This window comes from Elgaria multicarinata, chromosome 1, assembly GCF_023053635.1.
Source record: "Elgaria multicarinata webbii isolate HBS135686 ecotype San Diego chromosome 1, rElgMul1.1.pri, whole genome shotgun sequence".
NCBI lineage: Eukaryota > Metazoa > Chordata > Lepidosauria > Squamata > Anguidae > Elgaria > Elgaria multicarinata.
In genome coordinates, this window is record NC_086171.1 from 3,906,121 (window position 1) to 3,931,775 (window position 25,655).

The 25,655-nt window shown below is 44.3% G+C and overlaps 2 protein-coding genes across 4 annotated transcripts in view; one reads left to right on the plus strand and one right to left on the minus strand.

Moving 5' to 3' along the window:
• Positions 1–6,229, minus strand: part of LOC134396164 (tubulin delta chain-like) — a 31,074-nt gene extending 24,845 nt beyond the window's left edge. Inside the window, exons 1-2 of the mRNA XM_063122565.1 lie at positions 6,175–6,229; positions 340–442 (exon numbers count right to left, since the gene is read on the minus strand). Coding sequence (XP_062978635.1) covers positions 340–437 — 98 coding nt within the window. The 5' untranslated portion in view covers positions 438–442; positions 6,175–6,229. The remainder of the gene's footprint in view (positions 1–339; positions 443–6,174) is intronic.
• A 1,113-nt stretch (positions 6,230–7,342) lies between these two features.
• The window catches only part of SETD2 (SET domain containing 2, histone lysine methyltransferase), an 89,843-nt gene continuing 71,530 nt past the window's right edge, over positions 7,343–25,655 (plus strand). For all 3 annotated transcript variants that reach the window (XR_010025244.1, XM_063122377.1, XM_063122386.1), the window contains exons 1-2: positions 7,343–7,456; positions 10,932–11,078. Coding sequence is in view for 2 of the 3 variants with exons in the window: in XM_063122377.1 (XP_062978447.1) it covers positions 7,401–7,456; positions 10,932–11,078 (203 nt within the window). In the remaining variant the exon portion in view is untranslated. The remainder of the gene's footprint in view (positions 7,457–10,931; positions 11,079–25,655) is intronic.

Below are 25,655 nucleotides of genomic sequence, written 5' to 3' on the forward strand. Positions count from 1 at the left end.
TTTACTTGAAAGTAAGTCTCAGTCCAATGGGAGTCATTAACTAGGAACGGCACAATCCTATGCATGTTTAGACAGGAAAAAAGTCCTACAGATACATGCTGGCTGGGGGAATGCCGGGAATTGTAAGACTTTTTTGTTTTGTTTAAACATACATAGGATTGCACCCTAACCGTGTTAGGATTGCACCCTTGATTTCAAGCAAACCTACATAAGAAGCTGTGCAGCTCTCTTATAGTACAGACACTTGACAAAGGGATTGTTGCTAGATGATCTGCCTAGAATCCCAGGTAATCATTAAATCGGTGCAGATCATGGTCCAGCAATGAGGAGAAGACTTACATGTCACCTTCTCTGTTTTTTGCGCTGGTGATCATTTGCCACCATTCCTGCCCAATCTGGTTACCGCACTGGCCAATCTGTAGCCAAACAGCAGACATGGCTCCTGGAAAAGGAAACACACAGAAGACTCAGGTGCAGGGCTAGTTTGGGTTTTTTGAGAGCCCTTGGGCAAGGCACCCTGGTCCCCCTTCCTCAGTGAGACATAGAATCATAGAATAGTAGAGTTGGAAGGGGCCTACAAGGCCATTGAGTCCAACCCCCTGCTCATTTCAGGAATCCACCCTAAAGCATCCCCGACAGGTGGTTGTCCAGCTGCCTCTTGAAGGCCTCGAGTGTGGAAGAGCCCACCACCTCCCTAGGTCACTGATTCCATTGTCGTCCTGCTCTAACAGTCAGGAAGTTTTTCCTGATGTCCAGCTGGAATCTGGCTTCCTTTAACTTGAGCCCGTTATTCCGTGTCCTGCACTCTGGGAGGATCGAGAAGAGATCCTGGCCCTCCTCTGTGTGACAACCTTTTAAGTATTTGAAGAGTGCGATCATGTCTCCCCTCCATCTTCTCTTCTCCAGGCTAAACATGCCCAGTCCTTTCCATTTCTCTTCATAGGGCTTTGTTTCCAGACCCCTGATCATCATAGAATCATAGAATAGCAGAGGGAAGGGGCCTACAAGGCCATCGAGTCCAACCCCTGCTCAATGCAGGAATCTACCCTAAAGCATCCCCGACAGATGCTTGTCCAGCTGCCTCTTGAAGGCCTCTAGTGTGGGAGAGCCCACCACCTCCCTAGGTAACTTGTTGCATTGTCATACTGCTCTAACAGTCAGGAAGTTTTTCCTGATGTCCAGCCGGAATCTGGCTTCCTTTAACTAGCCCTGAGGAAGAGCGCAGTTTGCGTTCAAAACGCATAGGCGGCACCTTGGCTCTGTAAATAAACTTTTGTAAATATTCCGTTTTGAAGATTGCCTGGTTCTACCTTTGCCTTTGGCTTCTTTTTACTCTTCCTTTAACTTGAGCCAGTTATTCCGTATCCTGCAGTCTGGGAGGATCGAGGAGAGATCCTGGCCCTACATACATTACCTGAACCTCTCCTTACAGAGTTGTAAATTCCCTACAGATCTCTTGATTTAAGGAAGTTCGCGTAGGACTTTCATACATGGGAAGGGTTGGCACTGGTTCCCTTCTGTTAAGTTCCAAGATGGTTTTGGACTACAACCCCCACCATCCTGTGCTGGCTGGGGATCATGGGAGTTTTACTCTGTTCACATGGGAGGGGGAACGTAAGGGTGGAGAAACATCTAAGTCTCTGGGGGAAATACAAAGAAAAAACACTTGGTATATACACAGCAATCATCTCCTTCTACAAGGTGACTTAAATGCTTAATTTCCTTCCGGCTCTTTTGCCGCCAGTGTTTCTGGGGTCCAGTCCATAACAAAACAGTTTGCTTCTTCAGCTGTAATCTTTGTGCCTTCCAGTTTCATCTCCCATTCACCTCCAAGACTTCCCCCCCTTGCATCCCAATGGGCGCCGTTTAAACAAACAGCTTTCTTTTGTGATGCATTATGTCCCAGGAGAGAGGCTTCATAATAATGGGTATTCACCCAGATTTTTTTGGGGGGGGTTATGCTGATGAGAAGATGGCTGAAGAAAAAGGCAAAAGATCCACAGTGTTGTGCCTATACAAAAAGCCTCAATGCCATTTATCCAAGCCAGCAGTCATATAGTGTCAATGGACATTTAACAAACATTTAATAAACATATAGCAAAGTTACTGGTGATTAACAAGGACAAACACATGTCATAAGCATGTGTTTAGACTCATGCTGTCCCTAGAAGTTGTTAATTACAGATCTGAGATTGTATTTTGTATTCATGTTTTTAAATTGCTGGTTGTTTTATTATGCTTTTCATGGCATTCTGGGAGATGCAACCCAACACATCTGGAGCGCCCCAGGTTGAGGAAGGCTGATTTAAACTATATCTAATTCTACACCAGATTCGTAGCGCACAGGAGATTTTAAAAAGGGAGATGCACTGAAAATCTGTGAATTTCTTTCATAGTTCCACACAGCTATTGTGTTCTGCAGTAATGGAAGCCTGTCATGCTTTTGGGGTTACTAACATCGCGGAATGAAGGGTAATCGAAGTGGATTTTAAGAGCGTTCCATTGTCCCTTGTGGTTTTAAATGGCTGTGGTGGTTTTAATGTTGTTTTAAAATTCCTGCTGCAATGCTGTTGTCTTGTGTGTGAGCATATTTTTTTTATACACACACACACACACACACACACACACACACACACACACACACACACTCTATACTCTATTACATCCCCTCCCAGCGTTCCCTCAACAATAGCCAGTTAACCTTCTGTGGCACCAAATTTGCTCAGTCCTGTTTTGGGGAGAGGGCCGCTGCCCCCATAAATTCATTTTTTCCTCCTGGAGGATTTTTTGTACTTCTGAAACCTTGTTTTTTCTAGCCTGCTGATACATCCACCTTGTGTGTGGGTAGTATCATATTGCCTTTATACAAATCTATGTTGCGACCACACTTAGAATATTGTGTACAGTTCTGGTCGCCACACCTAAAAAAAAGATATTATAGAGCTGGAAAAAGGGCGGAAAAGGGCAGCACAAATGGTCAATGGGCTGGAGTATCTCCTCTAGGAGAGAAGGTTGCAACAGCTGGGAATGTTTAGCTTGGAAAAAAGGAGGCTAAGGGGAGACCTGATAGAGGAGTACAAAATTATGCATGGTGTGGAGAATGTAGAGAGGGAGACATTTTTCTCCTTCTCCCATAATACCAGAACTCAGGGTCATCTTCGTGAAGCTGATTGGTGGGAGATTCAGGACAAATAAAAGGAAATACTTCTTCACACAGTGCATAGTTAAACTATGGAATTCACTAACACAAGATGTAGTGATGGCCCTCAATTTGGATGGCTTTAAAAGGTGTTGGATAAATTCCTGGAGAAGAAGGCTGTCCATGTCTACTAGTCCTGATGGCTATGTGCTACCTCCAGTATCCGAGGCAGTAAGCCTATATGCACCAGTTGCTGGGGACCATGGGTGGGAGGGTGCTGTTGTACCATGTCCTGCTTTGTTGGTCCCTGGTCGACAGCTGGTTGTCCACTGTGTGAACAGAGTCCTGGACTAGAAGGATCCTTGGTCTGATCCATCATGGTGCTTCTTATGTTCTAAATTCTAGTGCCATTTTGCCTACATAAGTAGTGGCATTCCCCCATTGAAGTTGAGAAACTGAGGATATATAAATTCAATTGACTTGTACCCTGCCTTTCTACCAAAAAATGGCTGGTTGTTGGAAGTTAAATAACGTAGCCCATCTTGGAATTGTTATACTGAAAGGTTGAAAGGTGGAATAAAACGTTTTCAACAAATATATATATACATCTTTTATACTCTTTACGCTCCTATGCATGACTACTAAGAAGTCCTATTGAATTTAATGGAAGTTACTCCCTGGCCAGTGTATATAAGATTGGAGCTTTAAAGATGTTCGGGGGGGGGGGGAGCCTGGGAGAAGGAGTGACACCTACCAATACAGTGGCTGGGTTCAGACAACACGATAACCAATGGTGGTTTAAGTAGTCAACCATCAGTTGAGTGGTCAATAGTTGGTTAATGGCTGAGTTTCCATTTTGCTCCTACTACCCTTACCCCGTTGATTAGAGTGTCGCCCAAACTCAGCCACCGTCTGTTGGGCAAAAACCACCCCACAGTTGACTATTTCCCCAAAATAACCAACTGAGATAACCAACGGTCTGCAGAGTTGACTATCTGCACAACCGTTGGTTAGTGTGTTGTCTGTTGGGCTCAGTGGACTATTTCGGCTGGCTACAGAGTTCCCGGGCAAGAGTGGATAAAACTGCGCCAGCCGCTCTGCTACAACTGGCACAACTAGCAGAGGCTGCTGGGATACCAGGGGAAGGAGGCTGTGTCAGTCAAATGCCGGGTTGACTAGTCCACTCAACGCCAGCCCCAACCACTCCACAGTTATGTAGGAACATGTGTGGCTTGTACCCGCAAAATAATCAACTATGGCTGAGTTCGGACACGCTAATCAACTGGGTGTGTGTGTGTAATAGGAACAGAATGGGAAACAACCGTTGATTAGCATGTCATCCAAACTCAGCCTGTGAGTTGACCCACCATTGACTAAAGTGTTGTCTGAACGCAGTGTTTCAATGTTGCCCCAACATAGCTAAAGATGTACTTGAAGGCCCACCTGTGTTGTTGGGGGGAAAGTTATCTGATCATGTGGTAAAAAGGACACATTAATTGTTTGCTGCATGGACACAGTTGACCTAGGAAGTCATTTAAAGCTGCCTTCATAACTATGCTGTGAACAGGGGCTCTAGTCCACGGATAGGAAACCTTTTTAGGCTGAGGGCACAGTTTGTAATCTGAAAAACTGCCCTGGGCACCACCGCAAAATGTCTGTCATGGGAGGCCTGGCAAAGGACAAGTAACCAGCCCCAAAGAACTGAAATGTTGAAGCAAAATCTGCAAGACCTACTGGAAACTAGATCTAGTAAATTCCCAAATCCTTGATTCAATGGTTCCTTGAGGAAATAAAAAGTGAAATGAACAGACTAAATGCCTCCTTTAGTTCTCAGCAACAATAGAAATTTATTTCATAGCACTCCCAGGTGCTGATAAGAAAATGTGTAATTTTTTAAAGTAGTCTGTTAAATTATCTTGAATACACACCCCTGGTATCTAATGGGGGAGAATAATAACAACAACAACAACAACAATAATAATTGGTATATGTATATCTGTTTTTAGAACATCCCAAAGTTCTTTAGATGTATTATCTCAGTAATCCTTACAACAACCCAATAGAGTAGGCCATTATTATCACCTCCATACCATAGGGAGGGCTGAGAAGAGTGAATTACATTGTGTATATAAAGTTTCCAGCCAGCTAGTAAGGGATAAAATATTTTGATCTGGGAAACCCGTTTTGCCAGAGATTTGTTTGCGTTCCTGGGTGAGAGAACATACAAGCTACATCCTGACTAATTACTAGGGAATAAGCCCTATTAAACACAGTGGAACTTAGGGGCTGAGTTCTGACGACACGCAAATCAACTGGGGTGGGTGAGCCAAGATCTTAAGTAAACACTATAAAATGGCAATAATTGTGCCCTTACAGGAGGACACTGCGAAGGGCCAACACACAACGCGGCTACAGTCCTACGCACAATTTGGAGCAAGTCTCTCTGATCTCCATGGGACCTGCCTCCAAGTAAGCAGCAAAAGAAAAACACTAAAGGAAAATGCCAAGTGTTTGCAAAACCAACAGCACAATCTCAAACACGTTTGCTAAAAATAAATAAAACAATCCTCTTGACTTCAGTGAGGCTTACTCCCTGGAGTAGGCAGCGGCTGAGTTCGGACGACACGCTAACCAAAGTTTGTTTCCTAGTCTGTTCCTATCACACACACACCCTGGTTGATTAAGCGTGTCGTCCGAACTCAGCCTGGTCTTTCCCCCCAACCTGTTGCCGTCCAGATGTTTGGGACTACAGCTCCCAGCCTTCGCGGCCCCATTGGCCGTGCTGGCTGGGGCTGATGGGAGTTGAAGTCCAAAACTTCCAAGAGGGGCACCACTTTGGGCAGAAAGCTGCACCCTTACGCTCGCTCGGAAAGCGCGTGAGAACATAACCGTGTCAGGCGGAAGTATCCAAGCAACTAAGGATGAAAAAGCACGATAATGCAAATTATAATCTTTTTGTGCGTGCGTGTGTTAAGTAAGATGTTTCTCTTAGGGAGAAGGAACAGATCCGCAGTGAAGGAAGGAGGGCTGCCTACCTTTTTTTCTTCCCTCCCCTACGCCTTTTTGCAGCTGCTCTGCAGGAAAGCTCAGCAAAAGCAATCACTGGGTTGTGCCTTGCATATATTTTTTTTTTTGGTCGTAGGAAGTCGACGAGTTGCAGTTTCCGTTTGTACGTTTCAGGACATCAGGAGGAGGAGGAGGGAGTGAGGAAGGCTGGCAGGCAGGCAGGCGGCAGCTCCTCTTCCTCTTCCTCTTCCTCGCCGCCGTTATTAAGGGCAAGCCGGGGGAATTGGTTGGAAAAACCAGCGGGTGAGATTTCCTAAAAAAAAAACCCCTCCCCTGCCTCTCCTAACCAGCTGCACGGTCGTCCATTTGAAGAGAGCTTCAACCTCCTTCCCAAGGGGAATCGGACACACCGAGAGAAGCGGAGGAGAAAAGGCAAAGCAAGAAGAGAAAAGGTGCAACCTTCGCCCCCATCCAAACTTGAGGATTTACCTTTCTTTCTTCTTCCCGTTGCTGATTAAAAGGTCCCCATTTGTTGGGGCCTAACTCCCCTCCCTCCCTCCCTCTCTCGTGCATTCGCTCGCGTGGATTATTTCAGTTGCAGAAAAAGCAGCGACAGCAACAGCGAAGCAAGCGTGGTCTTATCCCCTTTTTTCTTCTTCTTTTTCTTCCCCTTTTTCTCCCCACTGCTCCTTTTTGGGGCGGAGCTGGGGTTTGTTTGTTTTTTGGGGAAGGGGGTGGTTTGTCTCACCTCGCCGTGTCCCTCCACGCTTTCCAGGAAAAAGAAGACTTGGCAGAGCAGAGGAAATATTTGCACCGAAAGCAAGGATTTGGATGGTTTCTCTCTTATTTTTTTGCCCCCGTATCTTTTCCCCCATGGCCTGATCCGCAGCAAGCCACGGTTTGGGGGCTCATTGGAGAGGTTTGGCTTTTGTTTTGTTTTTTGAAAAGGGGGGCGAAATCGGATTAACCCCCTCCCCCAGGACTTGGGGGGCTTTTTTTTTTTTTGGTGCTCAGAGAGGAGGATGTGAACAAGGCACCTGGAAGGGGGGAACAGAAGAAGACCCCAGCCCCTTTCTTTGGTGTCTGGTTGTTTTTTTGGGGGGGTTTACTTTTATTTTTTAAGGCTTTATTGGCTTGGGATTTGTGTCGTCGCCTGCCCCCCATACACCCTCCTGTCTGTCCCCCACCCCACCCCAAACACCCCCATCTCTATGCTGGAAGGAATCTGGCCTGATCTTCGTTGGGGCTGATTCTGATGAAGAAGAGGCCGAAGATGGGGGATTTCTACGACCCAGAACATCCCACCCTCGAGTAAGTATTGCAGAGGACACCCCCCCACCCCTCCCTACACGCCTATGGGGCAGGGGGAGGATTCATCCCTACACGGGATTAAAAACACACACATACCACCACCCCTCCCCAATATAACCGTGCAAGTCGCAGAGACAACACGGGTGATTTGAGCGTGTGTGAAAGAAGCCCTAAACTCAAGCTGGAGGTGGGGATGATCCCAATCTCTCCCCCCCCCCTCTCCAGTATAGCTTAAAGGAGGGGATTGGGGCCCCTTCTTATAGATATGCTTACAAACTAGGGAGAGGAGGGTGTGTGTGTGTGTGTGTGTGTGTGTGTGATAATAATCCCCCCCAAGGTTTGTGTAGAGGCCTATTTCAGCCAATTCTATATAGGGGTGAAAATCTCGAATCCCCCCCAAACCTTGGTATATGCATTTTTAATTTTATTTTATTTTATTTGAGGTTTAGTTGGAGAATTTCGACCATAAATGTCGACTCCTCTCCCCCCCCCCCATAGTAAATAAAGTTGGGAAAGATCCTGCAGTGGGGTGGTTTACCCCAAAACAAGGAGATGCCCCCGAAGACTTTTCTCCTTCGTGGGGCAGTGGGTGTTTTTTGGGGTGGGTGGGGGGGAGACAGGCTTAAATCTAGGCCGAGGAGGGCACAAATGTCCTCCACCAGGCCCAAGGCATTTCTTGTGCCGAGGAAGGGGCGAGTGGGTCTGCCCCACCCCGGGCCTTCTCCACAAGGCCCGCCGCCCCCTTCCCCTCCGAGCAGCCCAATAACCACCCCCATTCCGTCTCTTTTTCCCTTTGGGGAGACTCAAAGCCGTTGCTTTTCCTCCTCGGGCCTGGCGGAGGGGGAAGCAGAGCTAGGCCGCACATCCCCGGCCTCGAGTGAGAGCTTCGGCCGGCTCAGGGGAGCCCTAGGCGGCGAGCGGTGAGGAGGAGTGGGCGAAGGCCTCCTCTTTACAGGAGGGCGGTGGTGGGCACGGGGTGTGTGCCTGGAGACCTTCTGCCCCATAAAATGTGGGGGGTGGACGAGCCCTCCGTGGAGCCCAGCCCCCAAAAGTCTCCTCAGCGAGGGTCATGGCGGGCTGCTGTTATCCTGTCAGCCATTTCTAAAGGCACCTGGGACACTTGCTTCCTTCCCCCCCCCCCCCCATAGCGTTTTAATGAGGGGCTGGGAAAAGGGGATTTTGTTGTTAATCCCTCTTCAATGTACTGATAGGACAGAGAAGGAATATGGTGAAGTTTGTGAAGGGAGAGACTGCCTTCAAAATCAGAAATAAAAGATAGGGGAAATGTCTCCCCTTTAGCCTTCGCCTTTAAATGCAGGACACTTGTAAGAGTGTGGCTGAGTTCGGACCACACGCGAATCAACTGGGGTAGGAACAGCATGGGAAACAACCCTTGGTTAGCGTGTGGTCCGAACTCAGCCGCAGATACCCTGCATCACCCCCCACAAGTTGTGGTGGTAGCGGTGAAAAGATGGTGAAAAGATGCCCCCTCTCTTTCCTGGCCTCAGAAAGCTTTGGGGGCAGACTACCATCTTGTTCATGGTCTAAGGTTTGGCGCCCGCCTGTGTGTGAATGCTTTAATCACCCTTACAACCCGGGGTTGCTGTTTCCTTTTGCAGCCCCTTTTGCTGAAGGGTTTTAGGGGAGCATCACCTTCTTCTTGGCTACCTGAGGCTAGGATATAGGGAGAAACCGCAAGAGGGAGGGGAGGCACCTGTGTCTCACAAAACAGAAGAGAAAAGGCATTCTCAGGTGCTTGAATTTTTTTTTGTCTTTATTCTGCCCAGTGCATTTTGAAAGTTTCCCTCCTCAGGGGCTCCTTACCTTTCTCCAGGTGTATGGAAAAGAATCCTTCCAACATATCTCCTATTTTCAGAGGCTCCAAGGATTCTTTTCCGTACATCTGAAGAAAAGAAAGAGATTTCCGAAATGTGTTGTGCAGAATATTTTTTCCCCTGCACCTGCAAACTATTTTTCTCTTTTGTTTTGTAGGATATATGAAGGACACGGTTGTTCTGACACCCACTTTCCTTACTGGTTTTGGGAGGTGTTTGGTTTGGTTATTTCCGCAATCCCTTCAGCAGGGGATGGGTTTGCTGCCTTAGTTCCTTATTGAAAAGCTGCGTTGGGGTGAGGTCTGAAAGTTCCCCTGATTCCCTCATTTTAAAAGGCTGAGGCAGATTTCCTGTTTGCTTCCTCTTCTCAAGTTAGAATGTTTGAGAAGTGCAAATAGATGAAATACACTCGTAAATAACTAGACAGCTGGTCACCTGGGATGGGTAAGAATCGCCTTAGGTGATCAGACAAGGAGAAAAAACGTTTAACAGAAGTTGCTTCCTTTAGGCCATAAATAGAAAGCAGGCTAGTAAAAAAAATGTTTGTGGACAACTACCATTTGGCATGTGCAAGGCTGTAAAAACACTTTCCTTGACAGCTGCTTGAATTTCCTTCTCAAGGGGGACATCAGAGGGGGAAAGGAATAGTTAGTATTATAAGGATGCATTCCTAAACTCACTTACTAGGCAGTAAATCCCATTGAACATTCTGGGTCTTTTCTCAGCAAAACAATCCTTAAAATTGTTTTGTAATTCCAACATTTTATGTATGCAAATTCTTTATGTTAAGGAATCTAGAATAATTTGTGTTTTTCTAAACACATTCTATCCTGAAATGGGTCTACGAAGAGGTGTGTAAAAATTTTAAACAGATAACGTCATAAAAACAAAGACCAAACAGCAAAACAGAACACCAGCAGTTAAATAAATAAATCACCCAAACTGCTTCTTACAAATTTACAGCATGGGTGCAATGAGTTTCAAAATCTCAGTGCCAACACTGCTTGAGGCCATTTGTGCCACCTCATTGAGGTGTTTAGCATCTTACTGAATTAAAAACTAAAGCCAGGTCACTGCCCTGAGGGGCTTCCCTGTGTAAAATTTGATGCAGAGGAGAGGGTGGGGAGGTGGATGGTGGCCAGAATAAATGGGAAGAACATGTGCTCAGTAGAGTAACACATTGACCTGCCACCACTTTCTCTGAATGGATTTTCAACTTCAACTGTCCTTACTGGAAAAATAGCTTAAGTATTTAAGGGGTAACTAGTCCTGTGACATGATTTTGCCTGGGTGCCTGTGGCCTGTCCTCTCCATCTTGAGTACGCTTCAGGGACATTTCTTGTCTTGTTAAAACACTTGGATATTTTGACGTGAGGCTTTATCCGAGAGAGCCATGCCCATGCTTCAAATATGGAAGGAAAGGTTACTGAGATAACATGCATTGTGCTGACATTTGGTGTGTTTTTCTTCTTGTCAGTGGTTTTCAAGAAATGCATATATGTAACCAGCAGTCTCAGACTGATGTTTTCAATTTCTTCTGGAGAAGGTGATTCAGTAACTCAGATCCTCCTTGCTGCCCTTCTCTCAGCTGTATATCTAACCCACAACCGTTTGTCTTGAATACTATTTTATTTTTATAGCACAGCTTTCATGTCGAAGGATCCCAGTGGACTTCATAAACCTAATACGTCCAGCATCCCTGAAATGCAGTCACCTCTGAGGTGGAAAGGGGCAGACAACTGGTGTATCTTTCCCCAGAATATGGATGGGTCTGAAGAGGTAGAAAGGTAAAATTTTGGACAAGGGTAATAGGGTAAACCTTTGTTTTTGCAAAATACTACATCTTTCGATAACTATGCAAAAGTATGTCTTACATGACTTCTGAAATTAGTGGCATGTGAAACACTTTCAAATTTGAATTCAGCTTCTCTTTTACTAACCAGCAATGTTTTGGTTTTTCTACTCATGAGAAATACTTTTACAAATGCCCTTTCTTAACAGGTAATCTTAGTTGTTGGAACAGTAAGTACTGCTCACGACTCTTCAGTTTTGGATGAAAATTATTTTCACAATGTCGGCAGTTGCACAAGCGTCAATTTTTTAAGAGACTGGCCTTTGTCACTGTTATTTTTAAATACAACTTTTTAAACAGCTTGGCCTTTAAATTTTATTTTTAATACCTTTTTACTCTTTGCAATGGCTGAATTGTTGGATAAAATACAAATTGTGTCTTCTGCAGTGAGGGTGTCCTCCTCTTGCTTGTGTTTTCGGTGTTCATATCTTTTGTAGCTGTGAAATCAAATTATTGGATCTTTCTGCCTAAGCAAGGTGGAGGGGGGGAGTGATGAGAGTGTAAGAGAAAGTGCTTTATAAAGCCATTCTTCCTCAGAGTTCAGTTGTGCCTGTGTTTAAATCACTATCTGAGCTTTATCTTGAACAATATCTCCTTCCAGTCTCCCTGAAAATGCCACAAATGTTTAAAATGTGCTACAATGGCATTTTTGGAACCAACTGGAAAGGATAGCTGGCTATCAAAGTGGAGAGGAGGGGGCATGGAGCGGTTTGAAAATAAACCATCATGGCTGCAGCATGTTTTTTTTTTTTGCTTGCTGGAGAAGATGGCTTCCAACAAACATGGTTCCTGAAATAGGGCAGACAGCTTATCCTTAGTAAAGCTACAGACAGCTTTCTGGTTTTTTATTGGAATGGGAAAGGAGGTGTAATGCTTGTTAATTTTCCCTGCTTAATGAATGCAGGCAGTTACAATTCTGTGCAGCGGCACTTCTAGAATTCTATGTGTAAAGTAGTCCTTTGGAAAATTACAGAATTGGCTAATTGGCTTCATCTCTTAACTAAAAGTTGGCAAATCAATCGCCCTGTGTGTAGTGCAGCTTTTTTTCTTTCTTAATGTGATTACTGCAGAGAGAAGTGAGTTTTAAACTAGATGGATGAGGTAGGAGGTAGCTCATCTAATGAAGTGCAATATTTTATAAACTGACAGGATCAGCTGTATTGGTCAAGTTCATTTTTGTGTGGTAGTAGAAGTAGAAGAAACACTCCAGTTACTGCACTATAGCTGAAACTGTCAAGACAGGTTCCACAGCAAACCAAATGGAGCTTCTTCCGTCTGTTTGGTTATGAAAAATATCCAGATAGGTGAACTGAATTAAGTCACGGATGTTTCTGTATTTTTTAAAAAGCATTTACTAGATGTGATTATCGGAAAATGGAAAGCATCACAAAAGGACCTTTTCAAATAGCTTTTGCAAAAGCTGGAATATTTTTCATCTTCATGTCCCACCATCCTTCAAATTGACAGCTCCCCCCCCTCCAATTTTGCTCCAGGTATATTTTAAAATATATGTCATCTTCTTCTGTACTTTGTAATTCTCAGAATGGGTTCAAATCTCTGGTCTGCCCATAAATTGGGGATCCTGGCTTGTTTCTCCCAAACAAACCAGGATTCATGAACCAAGAATAAACCCTAGTTTATGATCCTGGCTTGTAAATGAAACTGGTCATGTTAGGAGGAGGAGCCAAGCTAGAATGTGCAGGTTGCATGTACAAACACACAGCTCATTCAAGATAAGGCTTATTATTCCATTTGAGTGCATCTACTAATATTAATATGGACAGTTTTGGGGGATTCATTTATTTATTTAGAAAACTTATATGCCACCTTTTCTGCAAACTAAAAGCATCATAGAATACAGTGACCCTGTTCAGACGACACAATAAGCCAAAGTGGTTAAGCGTTTTGAGCTAAAAATTACGACTTAGCGTGTTATGTGAACCATGTCCTATCGTGTTCTGTGAGCAATTCCTAACCATGGTGGCTGCATAACCACGGTTTAGCTGCTCACTAACCATTTCTTACAAAAGGGTTAGCGGCCTAACCATGGCTTAGTGTGTCATCTGAACAGGGTCAATGTGGTAAAGTAGAAAGCAGCAACATCCCTGTAACAGACATTGGTATACAAGTTATAAAATAGAACACATCAGTTAAATAGTTCAGTAAATCACCCATCCAGAAAGCCAACTCCAGAAACTGGCCCAAACTAACCAACAAAGTTTTGTGCTCTCTCTTTATAATAATATTTGGGTAGAACAGGGATGGGCAGAGTTCAGGCTTGCATTTTTTTTTTACTAGAATCCTTGAGCTGTTGCTATTATGACTAAAGATATATTTAATGGCAAGCATGGGCTAGCTGATGGTTAGCCAACCTCTGGCATAGGTGATGCAGGGGCATACCCAGATAGGAGCTGGAAGGTCTCTTGATCTGGCCCTGGCATGCAGTCTTGCACTCTCTCCTGCGCTATGTTGTTGGCAGCCCCTGCTTAAGTAGATTGGAGTCTGAGCCATTCCCAGGCACTACTGTCTCATACTTTGAACTGATGACACATGTGTTACAAAGGTTAGCTTCCACAGGGTTAGGAGCTGTGCAGAATGTGGAAGTCACATGGTCCTCGCCCTGAGCTTACGTTCTACATCTGATGGATAAATCAGGTGTGAGAAAAGTAAGGCACAATAATATTTGTGGTGGGTGGGTGGGATTAGAAGAATCCGGTGATGGTAGAGGCAGCCGAAAGGTGGTTTAGGCAAGGCTTTGTTCTTTAAACTCTTTGAAACAAAGTCCTCTCAAAACTTATTTTTTTAAACAGTTTAGAATCTATAGCTAGTGTGAGACTCATGGACAATTTTGTGCCGCTTGGGGGATTACTTCCCAAGCCTCCTGTGGATACATCTTTTTCTTCTATTCCTGCAGAGCAGATTACCAGTAACTTTTAGCCATCAGTAGAATGTTTCGCTACCAGCAAAACACATTTAGGTGGATATAATCAAACAGAGCAAGGTAGTTTGCTCAATTATTTTATAGTTGTAATGCATCAGGGAGGCAGTAATGGCTCTGGAAAAAAGATTTGCCCTACACCTGCACCTCTTCACAATCATTTCCTTATTAAAGATACTAATGATTGTCTCTGAGGGCATGAAAGTGAAGGGTAGGAGGCGTGGCTACTGTTGTGGCATTTTTTTTTTAAGAACTGCTTGCCTGATAATGCTGACTTTCTCGGCTAAGTTAAGGAAGCATTTTAAAATATACCTTGCACAAACTGGATGTGTGGACATAATTTGTCTCAGGTGATGGATCAAGTTTATGTGTGCCTGTAGGGGCATAAGTATGCCTTTTAAACAAGTTACTTTTCTTCCTACGTAAAATGCAGGTGTGTGTGTGTGTGCCTACTTGTGTGCATATACAGGGCCTGGAAATTATTTCAAATTTCTATGGTGGTTTATTTCTTACTTCATTGACAAGACCTCAAAGTTGGTAACCATCTGTATTAACACAGAATATTGCAGCTGAAAACACCGTGCTAACGATGTTAAGGAGTTGAAAGACAGCTGCTAAAGTAAACTTATAAAATATATCCTTAAAGTATAGTACTAAAAGCAACTTTCATTTATCCACTCCTGTTATAGGCTTGTCCAAACAGGGAAGTTTGTAATATATCTTCTTCCAAGTGCTCTGGTTTTGTTGAACCTTAAGAAGGAAATGCAGAGTTGGGAAACAATTGTCAAGAAAGCCTTTTCTTTTGTCCTTGTTTAAGTTCACTACTTATCTGATATTCTTGAAAGATGCTCTCCCCCTAGGATGATCTCAGTCTGTCTTTATGGGTCATTATGAGACAGTGTTTAAGTTATGCAGGCCCCAAGCCATGCAAATCCTTTGTAGGTCAAAAGATTCATTTGGAATTTTGTCAATGAAGAGCCGGGACTACTAGTTTAGTATGCTTACAGTGGCTCAGATCACCACATAGATGCCTGAAGAAGGCACGTATCATATACTTCATCGAGAGAAGCCAAATGGCTGAATAAAGGAACTTTTCAGGTGGTGTAATGCAAGTGAAGCCTTTTCTAGCACCACAGTGCTCAGAATCCCTTATATTTTAATGCAGTATAGTGTAGTTATTTGTCCTACTTCTTCCAGTGTTTGTTACACTTTATTTACATTCAAACAGCACAGCCTCTTATGTTTTGTGTGTGTATGTGTGTGTTGGTTCTCAGGTGCCATTTCATCACCAGAGTATTTTGTTTGTTGTATCCACAGCAGTCATCTCAGATGCAGAACAGTACTGTCAGCGTCAATAATACTTATTTTTATGCTTGTCTTGAGACATGCCTCCCTGACCTTTTCAGGTTCAAGAGACCTTCCCTAAAACCTGTCAGCCTGCATTAACTGAGGTGAACCGTTTAAGTAGAAGTCCCAGATTCACAACCTATGCACAAGTTCAGGTGGTCAGCTTTAGGTTACAGTACTGCAACCTGAACATTCCCACATTTCAAAGATGTTGCCTATGGTGGTTTTCTGCCTATTTTCCACAAACGTTTTCAGAATGAAAGTAAAGAAAAAATGTAATCTGGGAAGCAGTCTGCCTTTTGTGATTCTGGTCGTGCTAAATATAGATTTGTCTGGCCGTTTCCCCCACACACTAAGCAAGTTACTGAGACATTTGAAAACCTCACCCTAGAAACATCTTCTGAAAACAAAAGGGAGGGAGTAGAACCTCTATGTCTTATATAGTCTGTTTTTCCCTTATGACATAGAATTTTACTACTTATTTATTAACAAGGTTCACAGAGCAGCTTACAAAATGAATTGAAAATGAGTTTTTTTTTAAAAAAGAAATCCTTAAAATGATGACTAAAATTAAATAAAGGAATAGTAGGAAAGCACTTTCCAGTAAAAATCTTAACTGCTAAAAGCGTGTTTTTACATAAGGAAGCCAAAGAAAACAAGTGAATTTCATGCAACGTCCCCTTCCGTAATACCAGGACCACTTCAGAAAAAGCCCTACTCCTGGTACATGACAAGTTCACCTTTGATGGGGTGAAACCTATAGCAGGGCCTCATTGGTTGATCTTAAGGCTCTGAGGAAATCAAAACAGCCCCCTTCCTCTTGTTTGCTTGTATTATTTCCCATCTATCTCCGTCTCCCATATTCCGGAACAGCACTAATTCAGAACACAGCGTGCTAGAGATCAGATTTATGCAAAATAAGCAGGTGCACTTCCCCATTGTCAAAACTTACAATGTAACTTTACCACAGGGATCTGCTTTTTTGTTGTTGTTAGTTTGCTTGCTTAGGCTAATATGTAAGTGGCACACACATGGATGATGTGTGTACCACTTACTGCGTGGTGTAGTGGCTAAAGTGGGAGGCAGGAGATCCGGGTTCTAGCCCCCACTCGACCATGGAAACCCATTGGGTGATTTTGGGCCAGTCACAGACTCTCAGCCCAACCTATCTCACAGGGTTATTGTTGTGAGGATAGAAATGGAGAGGCGGAGAATTACGTATGCCTCCTGGGGTTTCTTGGAGGAAAAAGGCAGGTTATAAATGCAATAATACATTTTAAAAAATGTGTTGGTTTGCGTAGCTTGCCACTCAACTGTGAGGGCTTCCTCTTCCTGCTCAGTGGAAATCTTTGCTGGCATTATTATTATTATTATTATTATTATATTTATTTGTATCCCGCCTTTTGCCCAATGCTGGGCCTCAAGGCGGCCTTACAAAGTTTAAAATATACATGGGGGGGGGGGGAGGGAAACAAAACCATAAACAATTAAAAAATACACAACAAAATTATAAAACATTAACATAGATGGAGGGCTGGATTATTCTCCAAAGGCCTGCTTGAACAAAAAAGTTTTAGCCTGCTTCCGAAAGCCCATCAAGGAGGGAGCCAGCCTAGCTTCCCCGGGAAGAGAGTTCTAGAGCACCGGAGCAGCCACCGAGAAGGCCCTCTCCCATGTTCCCACCAAGCGTGCCTGCGAAGAAGGTGGGACTAAAAGAAGGGCCTCTCCAGAAGATCTCAAAGCACGGGCAGGCTCATAAGGGAGAATACGTTCTTTCAAATAACCTGGACCCGAACCATATAGGCATCCATAGGATCAAGTTGTAAGAGGGTGAACGGGTGGTAATTCCCTTAGAGCTGGTTGTGCGTGTGCTCCATGGACAGATACTGCTGGTGAAAGAGAGGGAACTGCTGGATTATTTATTTAAAATATTTATATCCCGTCCTATATCACGAAGAACTCAGGGCGGCGTACAGATAAAAACATACAGTATAAAACAATAAATATACACAGTTAAAAACAAATTAAACCATAATCCAAGTTAAAACAATATATAATTTAAAAGCAATTATGGTTGTGAAGCATCAGGGATTTATTTATTTATTTAAGGATTTTTATGCTGCCATTCAGCCAAAAAAGGCTCTCACGGCGGCTTACAAAAGTATTTCTTGACAGTCCCTGCCCACAGGCTTACAATCTAAAAGACATGACACAAAAGGAAAGGGGTTTGGGAGGGAGGAGGAGGAGGGGAAAAAGGAAAGCAAATTCAGGCACTACAATCTTAGTTGGAAAGTTCAGCAGTTACAGGTGACAGCAGGAGGGAGGGGGCTCTGAGCTGGAGCTGGACCCAGGCACGGTGGAGAGGTGCCTGGCTGCTGCTTCCTCCCTCACTGGTGGCCTCTGCAGAGACAGTTAAAAACAAATTAAACCATAATCCAAGTTAAAACAATATATAATTTAAAAGCAATTATGATGGTTGTGAAGCATCAGGGATGGCACACTGCAGGTGTTCTTCAATAGACATTTGGGGAATAGAAAGGTCCCGAAGTGCTGATGAGATTTAATATATGTAGTAAATGACAAATATTATGTGACTAGGGATATATGGTATGTTTATATGGTCCATGTGATCTCGTCATAGCAAGTCTCCTAAGGCTAGAAAAAGTTCCATTGAGTACACCCAGCTCCTAATTAAAGCATTCTGGTCAGTAGGAATTGTGGGAGATTCCCGTGGTCAGTGAGAGCCTTAACCTGGGAATGTCTCACAAGTAGGTACCTTCAGGCCTGCAGCTGATGCCATTGAGGGTGTTACAGCAGCAGTGCCAAGTGGTTCTCATCCCAGGGTGTAGCTTTAGGTAGTGGTGACCCTGAACAATTTGCTTCTAGCCTTTCACCGGCCTCCAGGTTTGCTTTCCATCCTTGTCTCCTCCCTTGCAGAGAGTGATGTGCATGTATTGAGCTGCTGCTTCTGGTCTTGGTTGATCCAACTGAGAGTGGCAAAGCAGCTGCCCACTTCATGTTTTCCCTAGGCTGCATTGTAGGAGTCCCAAGGTCAGCTTCTATGTGATGAAAGGGGTACGCAGAAGTAACATTTAAGCATCATAAATGTTCTGTGCCCAGGTCACTGCTGTTGCTTAGCCCCTCTAGCAGACCACCCACATTGAAAAGAGGATAGTAGCTGCGGATATCTGTAGCCAAGATGGATAGGGAGAGACCCTTGCTTAATGCTTTTCATGCAGAAGTCCCAGGTTTAATCTACAGTTAGAGGATTTCAGCTGTGCTGGGGAAGACATCTCTGCCTGAAGCCTTGGAGAGCTGTTCCCAGTCAGAGTAAACAGTACCAGGCTAGCTGGATTGAGGGGTCTGACTTTGTGTAAGGCAGCTTTATATTCAGTTTTGTGGTTCATAAATGTAGCAGTTATAGGCACAGAGAGTTCCCCCGCCCCATCTCACAGACGATTCTCCAACTGCCATGCCAGAGAAGCTTCCTTGTCCTTTTCTAAAAACTGTATACACAAATGTCTTTGAAATCCAGGTGGCGAAGCTCTTGTAACTAAGTTGGCAAAGGAATTGTCTCCTAGTGATGACTGTTTGGAGCCTGAGCCCATGTTTGCTTTCAGCCAAAATATTGTTGCAACCGCTTGAAATCTAGAGGTTACAAAGGATGAGAACGCTAAATCATGCTCAACTTACAGTGCAGTGTAAACAAACCTTTTATTCAGCTAAAGCCACAAATGGCATCAAATCCTTGCTGGCTGTTGGGTGTTTCCTCTCCCCCCCCCCCCAATTCAGACAGGGAATGGTACAGCCAAGAACATAATCTTGAAGGCAGCATAGAGTAGAAGTATTCCTTCCCCCAAACTGTTCTTTATTCAAAAGATGATTGATAGACTTGGAATCAGGGACGAGGAACCTTTTTTCTGTCAAGCATCGATTTTCCTTGTGGGTAATCTGTCAAGGGCCTCGTGTTGGCATTGAGCAGGGCTGAATGCAGCAGTGAGAGGGTTCCCACTCTTAAAGGCAGTCTAGAAATAATTTTAAGATAGCGGGCAGCGTCAGAAGTAAAAATGGTGGGTCACCCCTTTTCTCATCCTGACATCCTCTTTTCTCTCTCTTTCTGTTGCTCCTTTTCCTCCTCCCTCTTCTTCTCCATGCAGAAGGCTGCCAGGGAAAGCACAGACCACACTTGTCAAAACGTTCTTGAAATTGGGCTGAAATGGAGCAGAGGGCCGTATGAAACGAGCCCTTCTCAAGTGTGTCTAAAGCATGGGAAGGGAACCTCCATCTTGTGGGGCTAATCTAGCACGCAGAGCCTTCCCATCCAGCTCACAGAGCCTCTTTGCGGTTCCTTCAGGAGTCTTGGAGAAATCCCCCCCCCCCGGAAGATTCCCCTCTGTTATCTCTGATCTCAGCCGTGGACGTGGGAGGCCCTGAGAGGAGTGGCCGCTTTTCCTGGCAGCACCTGAGTCTGTTTGCATGGCATACAGCACTTGCGATGCAAAGCTGGGGCCTTGGCAGGTGCCAGGAGGAGCCGGTGTTCCTCCCAGGACCAGCCAAGTCTTGCTCTGTGCTGGGAGAGGCACTGAACTCGGTGCCTCTCTCCACATGGAAAAAGGCCAAACAACTGGGGCGATGATGTCAATGACTATAACCACACCCACTTATATCATCCAGCCAATGAAGCGCCTGGTGAAAGGCAGTTAACATAAGAAGAGCCATGCTGGATCAGACCAAGGGTCCATCTAGTCCAGCACTCAGTTCACACAGTGGCCAACCAGCTGTTGACCAGAGACCCACAAGCAGGACGCAGTGCAGCAGCAGCAGCAGCCCACTCTTGTTCTCCAGCAACTGGTGTATATAGGCTTACTGCCTCATATACTGGAGGTAGCACATAGCCATCCCAACTAGCAGTCATTGATAGCCCTCTCTCCAGGAATTTATCCAACCCCTTTTAAAGCCATCCAAGTTGGTGGCCATCGCCACATCTTGTGGTAGCGGATTCCATAGTTTAACTATGCACTGTGTGAAGAAATACTTGCTTTTATCTGGCCTGAATCGCCTACTAATCAGTTTCATGGGATGACCCCTGGTTCTACCATTATGGGAGATGGAGAAATGTCTCCCTATCCGCATAATTTTGTACACCTCTACCGGGTCTCCCTTTAGCCTCCTTTTTTCCAAGTTAAACATCCCAGGTGTTGTAACGAAGATGCTCCAGCCCCTTGATCCTTTTAGTTGCCCCTTTCTGCACTTTTTCTAGTTCTACAATAACTTTTTTTAGGTATGGTGAACAGAACTGTACACACTATTCTAAGGGTGGTCGCACCATAGATCTGTATAAAGGCATTGTGATACTGGCAGTTTTATTCTCAATTCCTTTTCTAATAATTCCTAACATGTAGTTTGCGTTCTTTACAGCCGTCACAAACTGGGTTGACATTTTCATCGAGCTGTCCACCATAACCTCAAGTTCTCTTGGTCAGTCACAGCCAGCTCAGATCCGACCAGGTTATACTTGGAAGTTGGGATTTATTGTCCCAACGTGCATCACATTGAACCGCATCTGCCATGTGGATGCCCACTTTTCCGGCTTGGAGGGATCCTTTTGGAGCTCCTCACAATCCCTGTTTGTTTTAACCACCTTAAATAATTTGGTGTCATTGGTGAGGTACTGGTTCCTCTCTATTCGGCCCTGGTTAAGCCTCATCTAGAGTATTGCGTCCAGTTCTGGGCTCCACAATTCAAGAAGGAAGCAGACAAGCTGGAGTGTGTTCAGAGGAGGGCAACCAGGATGATCAGGGGTCTGGAAACAAAGCCCTATGAAGAGAGACTGAAAGAACTGGGCATGTTTAGCCTGGAGAAGAGAAGATTGAGGGGAGACATGAGAGCACTCTTCAAAGACTTGAAAGGTTGCCACACAGAGGAGGGCCAGGATCTCTTCTCGATCCTCCCAGAGTGCAGGACATGGAATAACGGGCTCAAGTTAAAGGAAGCCAGATTCCAGCTGGACATCAGGAAAAACTTCCTGACTGTTAGAGCAGTACAACAATGGAATCAGTGACCTAGGGAGGTGGTGGGCTCTCCCACACTAGAGGCCTTCAAGAGGCAGCTGGACGACCGTCTGTCAGGGATGCTTTAGGGTGGATTCCTGCATTGAGCAGGGGGTTGGACTCGATGGCCTTGTAGGCCCCTTCCAACTCTGCTATTCTATGATTCTATCATTCTATAAGACAGAGGTGCTTACTGTCAAAGGCCCTAACCTGATTTTGGAGGTGTGTCAACCAGTTCTGGATGGGGTTGCACTCCCCCTGAAAGACTGTGTCCACAGCTTAGGGGTGCTTCTGGATCTGTCGTTCCAAATGACAGCCCAGATAGATGTGACAGCCAAGGGTGCCTGCTTTCAGCTTCAGTTGATACGCCAGCTGTGCCCCTTCCTAAAGTTAGAAGACCTAAAGATGGTAGTACACGCGCTGGTAACTTTGAGGCTCGACTTCTGCAATGCATAGAGCTGTACATAGGGCTACCTTTGTACCTAGTCCAGAAACTTCAACTAATTCAAAATGTGGCAGCCAGCTTGGTCATCCACCCTAAAGCATACCATATTACACCAACTTTAAAATCACTCCGCTGGCTGCCAATTAGTTTCCGGGCGAAGTACAAAGTGTTATCTCCGGGATCACCTTGTCTTGTACAATCCGCCCCACACAATTAGGTCCTCTGGGAAGAATTTACTACAATCAGCCAAAACTAGGCTGGCAACTGTTACCCAGAGGACCTTCTCTTCTGCCGCTCCCAGACTGTGGAATGGCCTGCCGGAGGAGATTCGTCGACTTAATAGTCTTGCCCAGTTTAAGAAAGCCATAAAGACTGATCTCTTACCCAGATGTTTTTTTAACATGTCCAATTGTTCTTTTAATATTGTATTAGTTGTATATGTTTTTAACTAGTTTTATGCATTTTGTTGTGATTTTATATTTAATGTTGTTCCCCGCCTTGATCCAGAGAGAGAGGCGGGTAAGAAATAAATATTCTATTCTATTCTTTTCTATTCTATTCTATTCTATTCTATTCTATTCTAGGCTTGTGTATGTGTGTGTGTGTGGTCCCCCACTTCTAAATGGTTGAAATGCCTTTCTGTACTGGCTGTAGGAGCTTTAAAACACAATATGGTGGTATTTTAGGCCCTACCCATTTTGCCTTTGGCCCCGCCCACCTCTGAAGTGCAGCCCTGAGAGTTTCCAGAAATGGAATCAAGATGCAACAATTTGTTTTTATAGCTGCAACTGGTGTAAATACCATAGTGAGTTACCTACCATTTAACAGATACAGTTCTTCCCTTGCAATTCTATCAAATCTTTCTGCTTTTCACGGGATAAGTAAAGAGAGTTTTTACCTCAAAAAACAAGGGTATGATTTTGGGCCAGTGGTGCTATATTAGCAGCTGCATAATTGCTCAAAGTAAATTAGCGTACCATTTATTTCGCTTAATCTTGAAAACTTGCAATAATTTTTTATCTCTGGGCACATTAGCAAGTAATTATCCAAACATGATAAAACTTGAAAGTCATTCTGGTGTTTTTTTAAACTCCCCACCACCAACTAATAGCTACATCTATCAGCAACTGAGTGACAGCAACGATAATTTAAAAGCTGAATTTAATTATGGTAAGAGTTTATTGCTTGAAACTTTTAGTAATCTCTCATTTATGATGCTAAACAGCTCTTAGGCTGCCTTAATATTATGGCAGGGGGTATTGCCTGCCCTGGTGCAGAATCTAATTTTGCCCTACATGGGATGCCTTCATCATTATTTCCCAATAACGTTGGAGTTAGGGGAACTTGGGTGGGCCACGATTGGCAGAAAGATCATAGAATCACAGAATAGTAGAGTTGGAAGGGGCCTATAAGGCCATCGAGTCTCACGTGATTTGGAAGCTATTTATTCATTTATTACATTTTTATACCACCCAATAGCCGAAGCTATACTTCTAATGCAGCCCAAAACAGCATTTGCAAGGATCTTCTCTTCCCCCCAGTAATATAAGCTAATGATTATTGGCATGAATTCTTGTAATTGTGAAGTATTCCTCACCTGCCTTTATTAAAATTCTGTGATGGCTTTTCCTTAGACAACTATGTGCTATAAGACTTGTCAAAGTCCAGGATATGTAGACTAGACCTTGATTGCTTATTTATTGCTTGTAAGCTTATTTATATTTTATTTATTTATAGATGTATGAGTTACTTTTTGACTCAAATACGTCCCCAAGAGAACTTGTAATTAAAACATAAAACAATTTTAAGACTTCAAAAAAAAAAGTAAAAGTTTAAAACGTCACCGGCAGCAGAATTAAAAGCAGGAGAGTATTTTAAAATAGAATGTGGAGGCAATACGTTTAAAATACTAAAGCCATATATAACGAAACATTTTAACAACCCTCCTATAAGAAGGGGCTAGCTTAACTTCCTTTGAGAGAGAGTTCCACAGGTAGGGTTCTGCCACAGAGAAGGTCGTTGTCATGTCTAACTGTACTGCCCCTGTTTTGGGAGAAGATGTTTCAGGTAATCAATCAGAATCCAATTCAGAACTAGAAGACACAGCGCCAGACACCAGCCAGCCTGTACCAGTGGGGGAGGAAGCTCTCACAGGTGATTCCCCAGCTGGGAGTCAGCCCTCTCCAGAGCTTACCTCCTCAAGGCCAAATCCTACACACTCGGTGGGAAGTGAGCCTTCTTCCAGAGGTGAGTGTCCTGACAAGCTAGCTGATGCTAGGGTCTGCCAGAAGCTCAAATGCACGGGACGGAAGGAAGGCGTGAGAAAGTCGGTTCGATTAAGCCAGAACCTGCCTCCGCACCAGGCTCTCTGAAGTTATGGGCGTTTGGGAAGCAGCTTCCTATTCTTGGTCGGACAATTGTCTTGCTTAGTTTGCATAGTTTTACCTAGGGGGACGTTTCCAAGAGATCAGACTCTCTTCATAGAATTATAGAATAGCAGAGTTGGAAGTGGCCTAAGGCCATCGAGTCCAACCCCCTTCTCAATGCAGGAATCCACCCTAAAGCATCCCTGACAGATGGTTGTCCAGCTGCCTCTTGAATGACTCCAGTGTGGGAGAGCCCACAACCTCCCTAGGTAAATGATTCCATACTGCTCTAACAGGAAGTTTTTCCTGATGTCCAGCTGGAATGTCCAGCTCTTCATGTAGAAGAGACGTTTGTTGCTTAATAAAAGCTTTGTGAATTACTTAGCAAGCCTTGTCATTTGCCTCCCATCGAAAGCAGTTTTCTGAGAAACACGACAGTCCTGTCCCATGTTCCCACCAACCTAACCTCTTTTGATGGTGGGGCACACAAGGGCATCCAAAGAGGGCAGATTCATATGGGCGGAGGTGGTCTTTCATATATCCTGTCCCCTAGTCATAGGTCTTAAACAACCAGCACTTCGGTTGTGCCCAAAACCTGTTTGGCAGCCACTGCAATTGTACAAGACCAGTCTAACATGGTCAACCAAGCATCTGCTAGAAAACAATCTTGATGCGGCCTTTTGCACTGCTGCGGTCTCCGAACACTCTTCAAGGGCAGCCCCATTTAGAGCATGTTGCAGTAATCTAAATGGGAGGTAATTAAGTTGCGGTGCACTGTAGCCAGATCCGTCTTCTCCAGGAAGGGATGCACTTGGCGCACCCGTCAAGGCAGGGCAAGTGCACAACAGCTATCTGACCCTCCAGGAGTAGCCCAGGACCACCACCACCACCCCAATAGCTTCAGATAAATAAACATGTTTATTTTATCTGTATTAAGCAAACAATAAAGTTTTTAAAAAGTGCAACATGTAATTTCTTTTGACCCAATGACCACAAGTATTTGACCTGAAATATTTGAGGAAAAGAATTAAAATACACTTAATGTGATTTTATATGTTACATCACATTTTCCTGGACATCATTTTCCTGGACATCAGGAGAAACTTCCTGACTGTTAGAGCAGTACGACAATGGAATCAATTACCTAGGGAGGTGGTGGGCTCTCCCACACTAGAGGCCTTCAAGAGGCAGCTGGACAACCATCTGTCAGGGGTGCTTTAGGGTGGATTCCTGCATTGAGCAGGGGGTTGGACTCGATGGCCTTGTAGGCCCCTTCCAACTCTGCTATTCTATGATTCTATGATTATGTAGAATGTTTAATTGGAATACTTGCACTTCCCTTATGTTGTTTAAATGTAAGAGAGAG